Source organism: Nerophis ophidion, linkage group LG24 (genome assembly GCF_033978795.1).
Source record: "Nerophis ophidion isolate RoL-2023_Sa linkage group LG24, RoL_Noph_v1.0, whole genome shotgun sequence".
NCBI classification, from domain to species: Eukaryota; Metazoa; Chordata; class Actinopteri; order Syngnathiformes; family Syngnathidae; genus Nerophis; species Nerophis ophidion.
The window spans coordinates 24,338,878-24,357,746 of NC_084634.1; the positions used below are offsets into that span (position 1 = coordinate 24,338,878).

Consider the following 18,869-nt stretch of genomic DNA (forward strand, 5'->3'; position numbering starts at 1 on the left):
TTTAACTCACTAAAACACTAGCAACACAACAGAAAGATAAGGGATTTCCCAGAATTATCCTAGTAAATGTGTCTAAAAACATCTGAATCCGTCCCAATGTAATCGCCTTTTTTTTTTTTACTTTATTTATTTATTTTTTCTAGTCCTTTGCTATCAATATCATCATCCACGAATCTTTCATCCTCGCTCAAATTAATGGAGAAATTGTCGTTTTCTCGGTCCGAATAGTTCTTGCTGCTGGAGGCTCCCATTATAAACAACGTGAAGATGTGAGGAGCCCTCACCCTTGTGACGTCATCGTCTGCGACTTCCGGTACAGGCAAGGCTTTTTTATCAGCACCAAAAGTTGCAAACTTTATCGTCAATGTTCTCTACTAAATCCTTTCAGCAAAAATATGGCAATATCGCGAAATGATCAAGTATGACACATAGAATGGACCTGCTATCCCCGTTTAAATAAGAAAATCTCATTTCAGTAGGCCTTTAATGTAATTAAAGAATGATGAAAGGAAGAGCTTAACGTTTTACATTTTTTTCCAAAATGGCTAAACTAGCGTTGTTGTTAAATATGAATGTATTGTTACCACTCTAGCTAACATAGCTATGCTATAGTACGGTTGAAGTGGATATTTCATTTAGAAAAGCATTCATGACAAATATATTTTCGGTAAAGACTCACCTTTTAGACAAGCAGTATGGTTATAGTGTAAGTTTACTCCGAACTAGCATACACTTACACTATAATACATCACACAAGTAGCCCACTGAAAAGGTAAAAAAAAATATGTATGCTCCCACAAGCATGTTTTTCTACCTTTAATTACTTTTATATATCTATAATTATTATGTCTTTATTCTTATACAAACTCAATCATATTTTATCTACTTGTCTTAAGTTTAGATACCTATATATTTTCTTTCAAGTCTATGTATACTTTTCCTTCTAAAAACTACAATACTAATTATGTTTTTAAAAAGACTAGCTGTGCTAATGTTGCTAACATACGTATGTGTCTTCCTGTCCAACTCATTGATGTTACATTGTTGTATCTGATGCACGGCACCCTATTATGTTGCGCATAGGTAAACAGTGGATAAGGTCCACAATAGCGCTTCTTGGAGCCACATACTCTGTCGGACAATAACACACACACACAAAACTGACCTCTTTCCTATAGGGCTTACTACAAAATGTTGGGCAACACACTTTCAATACTTCAATACATTATTGTAGGATCTCGGAAACGTTTTGAATTTCATTCTATATGTATGTGTAACATATATATATACAAACCCCGTTTCCATATAAGTTGGGAATTTGTGTTAGATGTAAATATAAACTGAATATAATGATTTGCAAATCCTTTTCAACCCATATTAAATTGAATGCGTTACAAAGACAATATATTTGATGTTCAAACTCATAAACTTTATTTTTATTTTTCAAATAACAATTTGAAATGTGGACTCGTCAGACCACAGAACACTTTTCCACTTTGCATCAGTCAATCTTAGATGATCTTAGGCCCAGAGAAGTCGGCGGCCTTTCTGGATGTTGTTGATAAATGGCTTTCGCTTTGCATAGTAGAGCTTTAACTTGCCCTTAAAGATGTAGCGGCGAACTGTATTTAGTGACAGTGGTTTTCTGAAGTGTTCCTGAGCCCATGTGGTGATATCCTTTAGAGATTGATGTCGGTTTTTGATAAAGTGCCGTCTGAGGGATCGAAAGTCACGGTCATTCAATGTTGGTTTCCGGCCATCCCGTTTATATGGAGTGATTTCTCCAGATTCTCTGAACCTTCTGATGATATTATTGACCGTAGATGTTGAAATCCCTAAATTTGTTGCAAATGCACTTTGAGAAACGTTGTTCTTAAACTGTTTGACTTTTTGCTCACGCAGTTGTGGACAAAGGAGTGTACCTCGCCCCATACTTTCTTGTGAAAGACTGAGCATTTTTTGGGAAGCTGTTTAATACCCAATCATGGCACCCACCTGTTCCCAATTAGCCTGCACACCTGTGGGATGTTCCAAATAAGTGTTTGATGAGTATTCCTCAACTTTATTAGTATTTATTGCCACCTTTCCCAACTTCTTTGTCACGTGTTGCTGGCATCAAATTCTAAAGTTAATGATTATTTGCACACAAAAAAAATGTTTATCAGTTTGAACATCAAATATGTTGTCTTTGTAGCATATTCAACTGAATATGGGTTGAAAATGATTTGCAAATCATTGTATTCCGTTTATATTTACATCTAACACAATTTCCCAACTCATATGGAAACAGGGTTTGTAAAAAAATAAATATATATATATATATATATATATATATACATATACAGGACTGTCGCAGAAAATTAGAATATTGTGATAAAATCCTTTATTTTCTGTAATGCTGTATTGTCATACATTCTGGTTTTATTACACATCAACTGAAATATTGCAAGCCTTTCATTATTTTAATATTGCTGATTATGGCATACAGCTTAAAGGCCTACTGAAACCCACTACTACCCACCACGCAGTCTGATAGTTTATATATCAATGATGAAATATTAACATTGCGACACATGCCAATACGGCCTTTTTAGTTTTCTAAATTACAATTTTAAATTTCCAGGGAGTTTCGTCTTCGAAACGTCGTGTAATAATGACGTGTACGCTTGACGTCACAGGTTTTTAGGAAGTAAGAGCGCTGCGCACACACACAGCTAAAAGTCGTCTGCTTTAACGGCATAATTATACAGTATTTTGGACATCTGTGTTGCTGAATCTTTTGCAATTTGTTCAATTAATATTGGAGAAGTCACAGTAGAAAGATGGAGTTGGGAAGCTTTAGCCTTTAGCCACACAAACACACAGTGATTCCTTGTTTAAAATACCTGGAGGTGAAACTTTCCTAAGGATCAAGCCAACATGGATCCCTACCAAATGTCAACTAGCAGGTTTCGGTGAGAAAATTGTGGTTAAAAAGTCAGCTCTTACCGGAGAAGAGCTGAGCTTGTGCCGTCCATAGCTGCCGTCGACTCCCCTGAGACACTGCGTGTCAACACACCCGTGGAGACACCCTTCCGAATATCAGGTACTATTTAACTCACTAAAACACTAGCAACACAATAGAAAAATAAGGGATTTCCCAGAATTAACCTAGTAAACGTGTCTAAAAACATCGGAATTCGTCCCAATGCAATCGCGTTTTTTTTTATTTTTTACTTTTTTTTTTTCCTAGTCCATTACTATCAATATCTTCAAACACGAATCTTTCATTCTCGCTCAAATTAATGGGGAAATTGTTGTTTTCTCGGTCCGAATAGCACTTTTTGTTGAAGGCTCCCATTAATAATAATGTGAATATGTGAGGAGCCATCACACGGGTGACGTCATCGTCTGCGACTTCCGGTAGAGGCAGGGCATTTCTCTTAGCACCGAAAGTTGCGAACTTTATCATGGATGTTCTCTACTAAATCCTTTCAGCAAAAATATGGCAATATCGCAAAATGATCAAGTATGACACATAGAATGGACCTGCTATCCCCGTTTAAATAAGAAAGTCTCATTTAAGTAGGCTTTTAAGAAAACTCAAAAATCCTATCTCAAAAAATTTGAATATTTCCTCAGACCAAGTAAAAAAGCTGTATGCCATAATCAGCAATATTAAAATAACAAAAGGCTTGCAATATTTCAGTTGATGTGTAATGAATCCAGAATGTATGACATTTTCATGTTTTTAGTTGCATTACAGAAAATAAAGGACTTTATCACAATATTCTAATTTTCTGAGACAGTCCTGTATATATATATATATATATGTATATATATATATATATATATATATATATATATATATATATATATATATATATATATATATGTATGTGTATATTTTTAATACTATCAAGGGAGAATTAAAATAATTGCAACACAGAGACACACGCACAGACACGTACTTTTCCATCTCAGTGCACCAGAGGATGTCCTCCTTGTTGTCCATGTAGACGGGGAAATGCTCGTCTTTCCCCTGCTTCACAGAGTTGGAGCGTGTCGTTATCGTACGCAACTTCTCAAACTGGAATTTGCATCCAGAACCAAACACAGACAAACAAACACACAAAAAGACACACACAAATATAGTTCTTTTTTAAATCCTATACAGTAGCTCTCATGTGGGCAATAATTAAATATAGGGCATGCTTGCCTCATACTATAGAGCAGTGGTTCTCAAACTTGTTTCACCAAGTACCACCTCAGAAAAAAAACTTGGCTCTCCAAGTACCACCATAATGACCAACATTAAAATACAGTAGCGTAGTAGGCCTCACTATTCATTAAAAACAAGGAAAAGTTTGTTTTTTTTAAGTATATTTGATATTTAGTGGCCACTGTAACATTACACACAGTTTACACAGTAACACTGTGTTTTAATTTAGGAAACTAAAACACAGCATTTTACTCAAGTGTACAACTAGATGGAGCCAATGTACCACAGTTTGAAAATCACTGCTACATAGCAAATACATGGCTTTCATTAAATATTGTTTATATTGTGGATCCACAAGCTATGGTTCATCATGCAGACAATATTCAATTCCATGAAATATATTAATATTGTTCTGATGAAAATATAATACACATACTGTACGTGCCAACACATATACACATACATGCACAAATACTGATACCTTGGCTGTGCGACCATGCTCAAGACACTCTTGCAGGTCCAGCTTGTCATTGTTCATGGGCGTCAGAGGTCTGGATTTGTAGAAAATATTGTAAATAAGTTACTTTAGGAGCAAAATGTAGTGAGAATATATATATATATATACTTTTTTTTTTATCACCTTGACATGCCAGGCAGGTTTCCCCAGAAATATCGAGCACGGTGAGCAGCGGAAACCTCCTTGGCGTCTATCATCACGGGATTGCACTAAACAAAGAGGGCTTGTTCATAATGTTTGAATACACTCAGCATTAAATGAACCTTCCCAATCTAAATTTAACAGTCTATTATTGATGTTACAGTTTGAAGTGGAATAAAACAGAATTGGTTACCTTAGTTAGGAATATGATATAAATGTATGCAATGCAATTTTTTTGTTTAGTGATAGTACATGTTCAATCTAAGCGGTAATCTGATCTGGTGATTGAAAAGATCACAATACTGTAGAACAGGAGTCTGCAACCCGTGGCTCTGGAGCCACATGCGTCTCTTTCATTAATCCGCCGTGGCTCCCATTGGCTTTGAAACCGAATGTCAACAAATAATGGTTACTTGATCTATTATATTTAATTTTATTTAGTTAGTTCATTTGAATTCAACAGTTGTTATTTTGGAGGATTCTGGGATCTTGTCATAGGAAAAATAAAACACATTTGAATATATTGTCGATAAAAATGTATGTCACAACCCTTATGCGACATCCCTTGCTGCCATGAAATTGAATTGTTTTTAGCGGTCAACACCTAGCAATGGATGGATTAAAAAAGAGAAACATTCAATTTACTTACATTTTTATTAATTTGCTCTTTTTATTGATGTCTAGGTAGTTGTTTTCAATTTTTTGTCAAATGAATATGCCGCAGTCGTATGCCTTCAGAATATTGGAATGCGTGGATTTTTATTTTTTCATTCATTAATAAGTAAGGAACAGTGTATTTTGTTTCTATTGTTCAAAATAATTTGATGATTTGCTTCGTTATACCCAGAAATAAATCAAATAAGTGTTTGATTTCATAAGTCCCACAGCCCACGTGTAAGGAAAGTAAAAGTGGTGTTATCGTCATTTTAGGAATCTAACAGACTTTGTGGCTCTAGGTGGTTTTTATTTGGGGGGAAATGAGCTCCAATGGCTCTTTGTATGCTGAAGGTTGCCGACCCCTGCTGTAGAACCACAAATAAACATCAGTGACATCTGGCGACCACAAGGGGGCAACAAAGCTAAAGCTGAGTACATTCCTTATACTTTAAATTAGAGGTCTACCTGTATGTTTTTTTCAGGGCTGATACCGATGCCAAATATTAGCAGTCAGGGATACAATGAGGAATGTACCTTTTGAACAGAAAGTGCCCTGCCTTCCGCCCGAGTGAAACTGGGATAGGACCCAGACCACCCGGAACCCAAACGGTAAAAAAAATTAAATAGAAAACATTAGTAAAAATTATTTCATGGCCTGGACTGGAATAAAAGTTCTCTACATCGCAGTAACTCACCATCTACTCATTTTCATACAATTTTGTATCCGTTTATGGATTTAATACATTGGTCTCCTTGTGATGACCCTGAAAAATAGTGAACATTTAAATAAAAACAATTCTGGGCTCCGTTATATTTGAGCCAACTTTCAAGCTGGCTTACATAATTTCTTCCTGGATGATACAGAAAGTAAGAGAACGAGTTAGCTGCTGCCTTTTCTTCTTTACTTATATTACAAGTCTCCTAGTTTTCAAGATGTTTACACAAAGTTTGGATTTTCAGCAGATATATCTTTTATGTTGTCTTAATGTCCATCCATACCTGTCGCGTTATTTGATTGAATCATGGGACGTGAAACTCGCTGCATTCCTTCACTAAGCCCACCATTTGAGTGTTGCGGATGGAGGCTTGTAGTGTGACTCTATTGCCACAGTAGTGAAAACAAACAAAACGGGACCAGGGAGACGCCAGGAAAGAAGGGAAAAAAATTGATATTCTGGCAAAATTGCAAGTTTTAAGTAAGCAGAGGAGACATACTGTAGAAAACCAGCACTGCATTGGACGGAGGGAAAAGGGGGCGTGGCCACGTGAGGACTGCGATAAACACGGCTGAGCAGACCGGAAAAGTATTTTCAAAAAGATCTCTAATAAATGTATATACTGTAGTGTATATACTATAGTGTATTTGCTGATGTAGTTGTAAAAAAAAAAAAGATAAATAATAAAAATAAAAATAAACAATTATGAAAATACGGATAGAAAAGGCAATGATATATGGCAAAATAGCACATATTTGCCCCGATTTTCGATCTCTACTTTAAATATTAACTTGTACTACTGTACTTTGTATCTTGCGTTTGTTATGGTTACGTGGTACTATTTTGCTCATCGTACCTCTAAGAAGCGTGATATGTCCCGCTTGTCACTGACTCCCATGGCGACCACATTCTCAAAGAGCCAGAAGAAAGGTCGATCGTCGCCCTCTTTTGGTCGAGCCTCATGCAACAGACGGTAGAACTCAAAAAACAGGCGACCGGTTCCCTCTGCAAAAGCACAGGAACGTTTTAATGTACAGAAATGAACACTTAACAAGGATTTTGTAATTTGAAGGTCTTCTCACCATAAAGACCCTTCCGTGCAGGGTTTACTATCGAGAGGTCATTGCAGGGACTTCCTCCTATCACCAGGTCAAATGGTCCCCACTCATCAATCTAACGTGCAAACACAAGAAGAGGAGTCATCCTGCAAAACTGCCGCATCAGCGTTTTTTTATGCCACAGAGAAAAATGGTACGCTTTTGGACAGCAGGTTAATTAGATGCGTGACAACATGGGGGCCAGCATCTGTGCGATGTACAAACCCCGTTTCCATATGAGTTGGGAAATTGTGTTAGATGTAAATATAAACGGAATACAATGATTTGCAAATCCTTTTCAACCCATATTCAGTTGAATATGCTACAAAGACAACATATTTGATGTTCAAACTCATAAACATTTTTTTTTTTTGCAAATAATCATTTACTTTAGAATTTGATGCCAGCAACACGTGACAAAGAAGTTGGGAAAGGTGGCAATAAATACTAATTAAGTTGAGGAATGCTCATCAACACTTATTTGGAACATCCCACAGGTGTGCAGGCTAATTGGGAACAGGTGGGTGCCATGATTGGGTATAAAAACAACTTCCCAAAAAATGCTCAGTCTTTCACAAAAAAGTATGGGGCGAGGTACACCCCTTTGTCAACAACTGCGTGAGTAAATAGTCAAACAGTTTAAGAACAACGTTTCTCAAAGTGCAATTGCAAGAAATTTAGGGATTTCAACATCTACAGTCCATAATATCATCAAAAGGTTCAGAGAATCTGGAGAAATCCCTCCATGTAAGCGGCATGGCCGGAAACCAACATGGAATTTCCCAACAGTCCGTGACGTCATGCGTAGACGTCAGCATTCCGCAACATTTTCAACAGGACACGTCGCGGGAAATTTAAAATTGCAATTTAGTAAACTAAAAAGGCCGTATTGGCATGTGTTGCAATGTTAATATATTTTATCATTGATATATAAACTATCAGACTGCGTGGTCGGTAGTAGTAGGTTTCAGTAGGCCTTTAAATGAAATTTCTCAGATGTCTTTAAGTGATTTTGTGTGTGGACCTTGGGAAGATAAAGCTTTGACTTACATGTTTATGGGTTACGTTGCGCACATCACCGACGTACATAATGCGTCCCTGGTGTCTGACCATGCCGACAGTGATGGAGTCTTCACACACCTCTGACGCCACATATTTGTCTACTTGGAGGCCCAGATCCTTTAGCACCAGCAAACCTACAGTATGTACATGCACAACAAAAACATAACATTCCTAGAGTATACAATGCGTTTTTATTAGCATGTTTATTATCCCAGCTATACCTGTGGCGATGCCGTCAAACAGTGATAAGACTCTGATTGGCTGCCTCTTCTCTGCTGCAACTGGAGTATACAACTTGGTTGGCTCCTGGGAGACAATGAGGACAACATGGTCAGACTCATAAAGAACTCTTTATAGCAAGCATGAAATATGGAGGGTGTTTTTGCTGAAGACCGAGACTTACAAAGTCCTGTTCATGATTGTTGGCGAAAAAATGCTGTAGTCGGCAAGGCCAGTCATCTCGACGTCGCAGTATCCCGTAGATGCTTCGTGGCCCACACATGTAACAGTTCCAGGGGTCTTCTTTGATGGCTGCCGCTGCTGAACCAGTGCCAACCAAAAGGTCTACACACTCCACGCAGAAACATCTGTATACAAACACATAAACCAGGAGGCATTCATTGATCAAATTATTAAGAATTGAATGATAAAAAAAATTCTTTATTCGGGATGCAACAGTACACTGTAAAATACCGGAGCCTGCAAGGGACAATCCGGCCTTTTTATTTGCGTTTGTGATTACTTTTGCACTGTGTGTGCACGCACACGCTTCTGTACAGGTAGCAGAAAGCCTTTCCTCGCAGTGTACTGTCCAGGCACAAGTGTGCCTCTGTCCCTCCTCACATCATACAGAAGAAAATTAAAACATTTTATAGACAGCACTAGCTTAGAATTTAACAGACAACAACTTAAAGAAGCACCGGCTTTGTTCAAATCTGTTGAATGTTCCTCGCGAGAGACAGCGTTACCTCAACAAATTTCGCCCACAATGCATAGTTGCAAGTATATGACTGAACTTTTGGACCTAGACTGGGAGATTAAATTTACCTACTTAAATAATCAGATGAATAAAACCAATTCATATTTAAACATTTTAATTACACTTATTATGTATGTGTTTGCTCTGTTTGAACTCTTCATGTATACAAAAAAACTTCTACAGATAGTTTTTGTGTTTTGCCAAAATTGTGGATAAAAAACTATTACTGAAAGGATAATTGAACTTGTTTTTTCCTGGCACTGCATTTTGTATTGTTTTACATTTAAAACACTTCCTTTAAGGTCTACATAAAATGTAATCAAAGTGCTTCGTTCAAAATTTTAGATAAGATTGTTTTACAGACACTCATCAAGCTGTTTTCTGACTGTCTCTTCAGAATGGACTATTTAGTGGGCGGACTTTTTTAAGTACCGAAATCTCTCCTCATTTCCTTTCCTTCATTTGACTGTGTCTTCTTCTCGTCAGCCAGGTTGTAGTTTTTAGCGCTTCCATATTGAGTCTACTGACAGATCTAAGTTAGAACCATACGCATACTTTGTAATAAAAATGGCAACAGCGGAGGATGCATGTGGATGTACGAGCCAGTCTGCCCCACAACAAGATAGAGAAAAATAAGAAACTTGGTAACTACAACTGAATAAAAATGGCGGACTCGTGCAAAGCTTTTCGAGTAAACCTCTACCATATATTTAGACATCCGCTGATGTAACTTAAGCAAAATACGTCACTAAAGTCTCAGGATGCGGCGTTTTGTTGGCGGTCTTATTTTCATGCCTTCACTACAACAGCGTCTTCTCCCTGCCATAGCGAATCCAGACAGATTGTTTTATATCAATCAATGCAATCAATCAATGTTTATTTATATAGCCCCAAATCACAAATGTCTCAAAGGACTGCACAAATCATTACGACTACAACATCCTCGGAAGAACCCACAAAAGGGCAAGGAAAACTCACACCCAGTGGGCAGGGTTAATGTTTTATAGTATTCAGTACACTAGTGATATTTGGTTCCCTGCAAAAAAAGCAGATTTTTTTTCTGGCAAGCAAAAATATAGAGGCATTTTTGGTAGGAGAAAGAAGTTATTCTCCATAAACACAAAAAATTTACCGAAAATGAACCGACCGATGGTCCAAAAACCGAGGTACAGTGTACTTGTGGGTTACCTGTACTGTTTCACCCCTATTATCCATACAGTGCACCCAGTAAGTATTCACAGCACTTCACTTTTTCTACTTTTGATGTATTACATGCTTATTCCAAGATTGAATACATTAATTTTTGCCCTCAACATTAAACATTGATACTCCTGAATGATAATGTGAAAAGGTTTTGTTATTTTTAATCTCCATCCATCCATCCATATTTTTAATTTAACAAATTTATTAAAAATAAAAAAACATATCTACATAAGTATTCACAGCCTTTGCTCAATATTTTGTTGATGCACCTTTGACAGAAAGTATGGCCTCAAGTCTTTCTGAATACGATGCCACAAGCTTGGTACACCTATCTTTGGGCAGTTTCGCTCTTTCCTCTTGCAGCACTCTTAAGCGCCATCAGATTGGATGAGGAGCATTGCTTTTCATCCAGGATGTCTCTGTACATTGCTACATTCATCTTAGTCTAGTCAGGGAGGTGACCAAGAACCCAATTGTTGCTCTGTCAGAACTACATAATTTCTATGTGGAGAGAATTTAGAACCTTCCTGAAGGACAACCATCTCTGTAACAATCCACCAATCAAGCCTGTGTGGTATAGTGGCCAAACAGAAGCCATTTCTAGGTAAAATGTTTGCCAACATGCACCTGAAAGACTCTCAGGCCATGAGAAACTAAATGTTCTGGCCCGATGAGACAAAGCTTGAACTCGTCGATGTGAATGCCAGGCCTCATGTTTCTCTACAGTGAAGCATAGCGGTGGCAGCATCATGCTGTCGAGATTTTTTTTAGCGGCAAGAACTGGGACACTCGTAAGAACAGATGGAAAGATAAATTCAACAATGTACAGAGACATTCTGGATGAAAACCAATGCTTCCCAACCAATCTGATGGCGCTTGAGAGGTGCTGCAAAGAGGAATTGGCAAAACTGCCCAAAGATAGGTGTGCCAAGCTTGTGGCATCGTATTAAAAAAGACTAAAGGCTGTAATTGCTGCCAAAAGTGCATCAACAAAATGTTGAGCAAATACAATGAATACTTATGTACATGTGTTTTTTATTTTTAATAAATTTGCAAAAATGTTTAAAAAAACATTTTCACGTTGTCATTATGGGGTATTGTCTGTAGAATTTGAGGAAAATAATGAAGTGATTCTATTTTAGAATAAAGCTGTACCAAAACAAAATGTGGAAAAAGTAAAGCGCTGTGAATACTTTCCGGGTGCACTGTACATCTATCCATTAATCAATGATGTTAAAGAAATTTTCATCTAGACATGACTATAGTAACCAACTGTGATTAAGGGCATTGATCCTGCAAATCTGCCAATAAATTCATCACAATTTGCGATAAAAGTAGGTGTCATGTTAATGTTCATTCATTCATTTCTACCACTTATCCTCTAGATGGTCATGGGTGAGCTGGAGCATATGCCAGCTGACTTTGGCTAAGTGGCTAAGAACCCCAGACTGGTCACCTGTCAATGACATGACCAATTGGCTACCAAAAGAAAAGCGGCCAACTGACCTACAGCAGTTGTTGTTGCCACACATGAGCACCTCCCTGCCTCCACAGCAGATGGTGCAGTAGGACTGGTAGCCGTCGTCGTCATACTGGTAAGCACACTCCAGAAAGGAATTCTACAAAAAAAAAAAACATATGTGTTGAAACACTCTCACATTTTTACATGTCTATTCTCTATTATGCAAGCAGTGCACCTTTTAAAGTGAGACTTTTGTTTAATAAAATGAACCAGAAAATCCTCTAAAAAAACACCCCACCCTTATTCCTGGGTTCATCATCTTACTTTGCAGCCTTGGCACATTGCTCCCATGAAGAGAGGATGCTCCAAGGAGACGTTGAGGCTTCCACAGGAGATACAGATGTCTAACAAAAGACAAACATAAAGAAGCAGGAGCTCACAATGCAAGTTTGCTATTTAAAATACATATACATAAGTACGTAATACATAGTAATTGACTGTAATTGTTGTAAGGAAATAAAACTTACAAAAATACTTTATAACAGGTATTTTCAATTAAATATATTTCCAGAAAGTGAGAGACAGGAGGGCCGTACTTCTCCTTTCATTATTAGTCCTATTTTGTATATTCCGGAGAACTAGTAGACATTTGATTTTCAGAATTACAAGAGTGCTCTGCGGTTTTTAAGGACCTTCTGCAAAAAAGAGGGCCAAAGATCAACAGCACTCGAGTGTTTTTAGGAATCTGCTGCAAAAAATGTGAATCTCTCACAATGGAACCAGTTGAAAAGCCGATATAATAAAAACAATAGAGGACCTAAAATGGAACCTTGGGGTACACTACTAGTAAAACAAAATAAGTTGAATATATGACAAATGACTGCCTCTGAAGTAAACAAGCTACAGCAACACCTTAGTTACATGAATCACATGACAAAAACTGCCAAAAAGAAGCAAACATAAATGGGTGCCTTGAGGAATGCCTCAGTTATCTAAATCACAAGTTTGGACCCCAGTGTTTTGATTGCTGGCAAGATAAAACTGCAAATGCAATGCAAGGATCTGTTGATGTGTTTACAATAGGGATGTAATGGTATTGTACATACTGCGGTATGTATGACGGTATCAAACAAACACTTTGTGAGTGTAGTGTAGTTTTTGTCTTGCTTTTTAACATTGGCCGGGTCTGTAAACAAACTACATCTCCCAGAATTCTTGGCGTAGCATGGGACCTGCAAGGTGGGGACGTTGAACGCAGTAAGCTGGAAGGGAAGTGTGTTTGTACTCCGAGTAGACAAAAGGAGTTGTTTGTTGGATATTAAATCTCTCTATAACTGGTTGAGTTATGTTGCTAACAAACAGACAAACAAGCCCAGGCCAAAACATAACCTTATAAACCGTCACACTGAAAATACATTTTAAGCCAGCGAAGCCAAAAATCAGTTTGTGATGTATTTACATTATCAAAAGCTATGTTGTTTTTTCCAGACTGACAAAAAAACTAACACTGTAGAGGACACAGTTTTCCATAATGTAAAAGTTGAATGACACTAAACTGTACATTATTGTTTTAGGCTTGTTATACTGGATATTTTCATTGTTACTTTAAAGACATCAACTCTGTGTTATTCTTTTAAATATTTGCTTGAAGCAGTACATGTTCCTTATCAATTGTTTGTAGTATTAAATATGACAGGAACCTTTTAAAGCCCTATTTAAGAATGTTCAGTTTTGGTTGATTTTACAAGAAGACGACCACATTTCCCATGATTACTAGCACATTTAGCGTCATACTGACATGATGTCCGCTGCAATATTGGCACAAACATTATGTCTCTAATGGTTATGCTGATGTTAAATACCAGACGCTATCAAGAAATGATCTTGGATTACGCTACCAACATGAAGCTACTACCAAGAATGTATTGGGCGGATGTAGGTCCGAATCAAAGACAGACCGGCGGGAGATTTTTTTCTAAGGAACTAGTCGTGAAAATATCACACTGGTGGCTATTTGCTGCTACCACATAAATTTTTGATAGATAAAATTAGCATTATAATTTTTTTGAGCATATAAAATTACTTACTTGTCCATCAGGAACAGAGCCAAGGCAGCATTGATCTGAAATTCCTCGTCTTTGAGCTCACGCCAGCATGTGAAAGCCAGGTTTATCCTGACTGTCCTTCTATCCGGGTAAGCTCCGATTTCCTATTTTTGTCTCCTCTGACAAAACTTTTTGTTTCTTTTTGTTGTTTTTTTTTTTTTGCGGCTTCAGCTATGATTGCACGTAAGCGTTCGCATCGACCGCCGTGTTTTTAACGAAAGGGGAAGTGATGTATGCCGTAAAGCGAGTCAGCACATTTGCAGTTTTTTGTGTTTCCTGCCACCCTCCTCAATGTTGCTAAGTGCCACTAAAGCGATACAAACCCTCTCAGGGCATTATAGAGGTGTCATTCACCTTGATGTATCATCTCAAAAGTTATGAAAATATTTTATGAAGGTTGAAAATTTACTTAGTGCTGCTTTAACATTATGTTTGTGTTCAAATACAGTAAGTGTGTTCATCCTTAATATTCCTGACACTTTATTTTACACACAATGGCATTTTTACAAAGGTTTTTTTTTTCAGACATACACTGCAATGATATCGTACCGTGGCTTTATTACCACAATAATATCATACCTTGAGATTTGATACCGTTACATTCCTAGTTTACAGTGGTACAAGGTCCTCCATACAACAGGAGCACTCTAGTGTTTGCGTTATATTTAATCTGCTGCAAAAATGTTTGTCGCCCAAGTTTTTAACTGAATTTGGGGGCCAGTAAAGTGTCAGTGCTGGATTTGGACCCGGGCCATAAGTACATTATTGATGCTTCAGAATTATAATAATGAACTAATATGGCAATATTGTTTTAAGATGAGTAATAATAGCTTACCACTTACCTTCTATGTTCCGGGTTTTCTGTTTAATCTCCTGTATAAGCCTCTCTAGAAAAACAAAAACAAAACATTTTATAGGATGTATAATAAATCATATAATACTATGTATTTTTTATAATATAATGCAAGTACAAGATAACTGATGTATGTCACACAGACTTCAATTCTTTGTCACATGACAGTAATCCATACACTTCAATGGGCAAAATGCTCATTAAAAGAAGTATAGTAAACAATTTCTGTTCTATTACAGGCTCGTAGTTAATTTCACAATAAATGAATGTTCACCTCTGGTTCCTTCATCGATCACCTCTCTTATCTTGACTTTTTCAACTGCATTCTTGCGGGGTTTCTTAGCAGGGGGAGGAGTGTACGCCGCCTCTGGTTCTGTCCACATTTCAGAGTAGACGTCTTTGTATGGATTCTGCTCGTCTGCGGGGACCAGCAGATATGACATAAGTATGACTTCTATCGTAAGTGTGTGCGTGTGTGTGGGTGAGGGGAAGACGCGTGTACCCTCAGGAGGGTCCAATGACTGTGGGCCATTGGGTAAGAACCCCTTCATGGCCCACTCTATCATCTGTCTCGTCTGAAGTTCCACCCCTTCCGCATCATCGCTCGGGTCACAGGAAGGAGTAGGCCGTCCTGCTCGCACACTTGCTACCTGCAGACAAACGCATACGATACACTGTTAAAAAAAAAAAATCCACACAATTTACGGTAAAATAGCTATGGATGCCAGAAATTCACCGAAAAAATATACAGTCACAATGTATAGGACATTACGGTATGTTAATTTTAAATCTGTTGATTTATTGTTTCGGCTTAACTATGAAATAACTATGAAAAATATAATGTTCACCTAGTTACAAAAAAACTCATAGGATTCACGGTGAAATACTGGCAGCTGTGTTTGCCAGGAATTTAACGTAAAATAAATTAGGGCCCATTTTAGTGTTGCCAATCTGCCTATCCCCAGGTGCATGTCTTTGGAGGTGGGAGGAAGCCGGATTACCCGTAGAGAACCCACACAGTCACGGGGAGAGCATGAAAACTCCAGACAGATTTAACCCTAGCCTGGGAATCGAACCCAGGACTTTCTCATTAGGAAGCACGAGCACTAACCCCTCTCCCTTGTGCTGCCCTGTCACCAATACTAGTATCTGCAAAATGCCTGTTTTTTCAAGACATGTGAGCGGGACACGAGTACTGTAACTTGAAAGTATTTGTACAACCTTTCACTGTACAACTCACAACATGGACTTCCGCAACATGTGCCTTTAAGTGAGCTATTAAAAACCAGCTTCAGTGCTCCATATCTGTTAAATAGCTGTTTGCAACCAGTTCCAACAATTAAACTCCAAAGCGTGGTGCATTTCGATACAGTTTACAATGAAGCACACAGACATCACCCCTCAATGTCTGAAACGACTTGTAAAAATATTTGTAAATACAAGAAAACATGTTGTTAGCCAAAAGTTAATTAGGCTAATGCTTTAAAATAAACCTCTAAAACAATTAAGGTATGCTCCATCCATCCATCCATTTTCTACCGCTTATTCCCTGTTTGGGGTCGCGGGGGGCGCTGGCGCCTATCTCAGCTACAATTGGGCGGAAGGCGGGGTACACCCTGGACAAGTCGCCACCTCATCGCAGGGCCATTAAGGTATGCTGTAAATTTAAATATACAATCTGCAAAATATTTAATTTAGACAGAATAATACTGCAAATGTTAGAGTACTTGCATGCTTGTGACATTACAGTATTTGTAAATGCATTGTCCAATTTTTCATTATTTTCCCAGTGAAGTAATGTGTTTTCTATGTATTATAACCATATTAAATTAGGCTATCAACTGTTTATTGGTTTGGAGGAATCCACTGCATTTGCTAATGTGATAAACTGTTTTTAATTTTACGGTGTTTTACTGTTGCTATTTAGCAGTTGCTTGCCGTAGTTTTTACGGTCATTTTGTTACAGAATAAGTTGGAACATGCGTGAAAAGAAGTTAGAAAAAAAGAAAGAAAAGTTCAACAAAAAATGTCCTTCCCCTTAATTATTTAGCATAAAAGCAGCATGCAGGCTGATGTGCATACACTGTTTGTTGTGGAGATGACTTAGAATATGAAACCGGCACCTGCAGAGCCTCAAAGATGGCTTTCCGGTACATAGGCTGTTTGTTGTAGGTTGGCTGGTGGAAGGCAGATGAAAAAGAGCTCAGCAGCATCAGCTTCTCCACACATACCTGGAAGCAGAGGCAAAGACGATGACATAGTGTGAATGAGTCCAGAATAGCCCTTTGAGACACTGTGATTCAGTGTCTCAAAGGGCTAACATTGATTGATACCTCAGAAGTCCCATTTTACTCCCTTAAACAGTATTTTCAAAGAGTAGAAGCACTTTGACGTCCAATGCGGAACCACTGAATCCCACTAAACATCAGCCCTTTTTGGTACTCACCACAGAAAATTTGCCATCTCCAAACCACATGACCCAGCGGGTACCGTCAGCGGCTCGACTACGGCCACTCATCCACCAGGAAACAATCCTGCCGGGCCACCAGGAGAATCCTCGCAGCTTCCCAAACACCAGCGTACCGATGCCAAAGCCCCTACCATCCTGTGGTAGACATCCATCAAGAACATGGAAATATATTATATCGTGCATTTTATTCTCAGGCTTTTAGAAACTACAGTAGAAGCAGAAAATTACATTAAAAATGTAACTTTTGATGTTGTCTGCTTTTTTTTTTAATGCCTACCCTTCAAAGACTTTAAAGTCTTCAAAGACATAGAAGTATTAAATTATGGCAAAGATGAAAATGTGGTGAAAACTATATACCAGGGCTATTTAACTTCAGTGTCTTAGAGGCCACATTTCCAGAAAGCTAAGGACTAGGCAGCCTGTTTTCTCCCTTTGCTAAAAGTCTTATTTTGTACATTCCTGAGTCAGTGTCCTCTACAGTGGACATTTAATTTTTGGTGTCTTTATTTTATTTTTTTAAATAACAGTGTAAAAATATTACCATACAATTTACAGTGGTTTTTACATTGTATAAATTGGAAAATGATACTGCTGTTATTTTTACCATACAATTCTGGCGCCTAAGATGCCAGTTTTTTTCCGTAAAATTGACAGTTGATTTCACAGCACATTAAAATAAATGTAAATATATGTACCACTATCATTGTTACTTTGTTGAAAGTACAATTTTGGCGACAGTTTGTTTGTGTTTAAAGGGCTACTGAAATGAGATTTTCTTATTCAAACGAGGATAGCAGGTCCATTCTATGTGTCATATTTGATCATTTTGCGATATTGCCATATTTTTGCTGAAAGGATTTAGTAGAGAACATCGACGATAAAGTTTGCAACTTTTGGTCGCTAGTAAAAAAGCCTTACCTTTACCGGAAGTATGTGCGCGTGACGTCACCGTTGTGAGGGCTCCTCACATCCTCACATTGTTTATAATGTGAGCCACCAACAGTAAGAGCAATTCAGACCGAGAAAGCGACAATTTCCTCATTAATTTGAGCGAGGATGAAAGATTCGTGGATGAGGATATTGATAATAAAGGACTAGAAAAAAATAAATAAAATAAAAAGTGACAGCTCCGTCGGCGGCAGTGTGAGCGTTTCAGATGTAATTAGACACATTTACTAGGATAATTCTGGAGGATCCCTTATCTGCTTATTGTTTTAATAGTGTTTTATTGAGATTGTAAAGACATACCTCAAAGTCGGATGGCTGCGGTGAACAGGTCAGTGTCTCAGAGATAAGCCGAGGAGCCAAGCTCACAGCTGCCTTTTTTGACAGCTACTGCAGGAGGACGCATAATCCATTGATGTCTCCGGTAAGATATATATCACAATTTTCCCATCCAAAAACAT

At 37.8% G+C, this 18,869-nt stretch overlaps 1 protein-coding gene and 1 long non-coding RNA gene across 9 annotated transcripts in view; one reads left to right on the forward strand and one right to left on the reverse strand.

Moving 5' to 3' along the window:
• The window catches only part of LOC133542395 (uncharacterized), a 43,684-nt gene extending 25,775 nt beyond the window's left edge, over positions 1–17,909 (forward strand). The window contains exon 3 of the long non-coding RNA XR_009804147.1: positions 17,445–17,909. This is a non-coding gene — a long non-coding RNA (uncharacterized LOC133542395). The remainder of the gene's footprint in view (positions 1–17,444) is intronic.
• LOC133542392 (DNA (cytosine-5)-methyltransferase 3A-like) overlaps positions 1–18,869 on the reverse strand; it is a 97,121-nt gene that overhangs the window by 3,155 nt on the left and 75,097 nt on the right. For 5 of the 8 annotated variants that reach the window (XM_061886458.1, XM_061886452.1, XM_061886456.1 and 2 more), the window contains 15 exons: positions 17,440–17,598; positions 17,117–17,224; positions 15,496–15,643; positions 15,268–15,411; positions 14,983–15,027; positions 12,360–12,439; positions 12,080–12,192; positions 8,795–8,978; positions 8,613–8,697; positions 8,380–8,525; positions 7,315–7,405; positions 7,089–7,237; positions 4,842–4,927; positions 4,683–4,752; positions 3,951–4,069 (listed from right to left, as the gene is read on the reverse strand). In XM_061886458.1, the coding sequence (XP_061742442.1) occupies positions 3,951–4,069; positions 4,683–4,752; positions 4,842–4,927; positions 7,089–7,237; positions 7,315–7,405; positions 8,380–8,525; positions 8,613–8,697; positions 8,795–8,978; positions 12,080–12,192; positions 12,360–12,439; positions 14,983–15,027; positions 15,268–15,411; positions 15,496–15,643; positions 17,117–17,224; positions 17,440–17,598 (1,727 nt within the window). The remainder of the gene's footprint in view (positions 1–3,950; positions 4,070–4,682; positions 4,753–4,841; positions 4,928–7,088; positions 7,238–7,314; positions 7,406–8,379; positions 8,526–8,612; positions 8,698–8,794; positions 8,979–12,079; positions 12,193–12,359; positions 12,440–14,982; positions 15,028–15,267; positions 15,412–15,495; positions 15,644–17,116; positions 17,225–17,439; positions 17,599–18,869) is intronic. The other 3 variants (XM_061886459.1, XM_061886455.1, XM_061886454.1) reach the window with 2 other exon arrangements.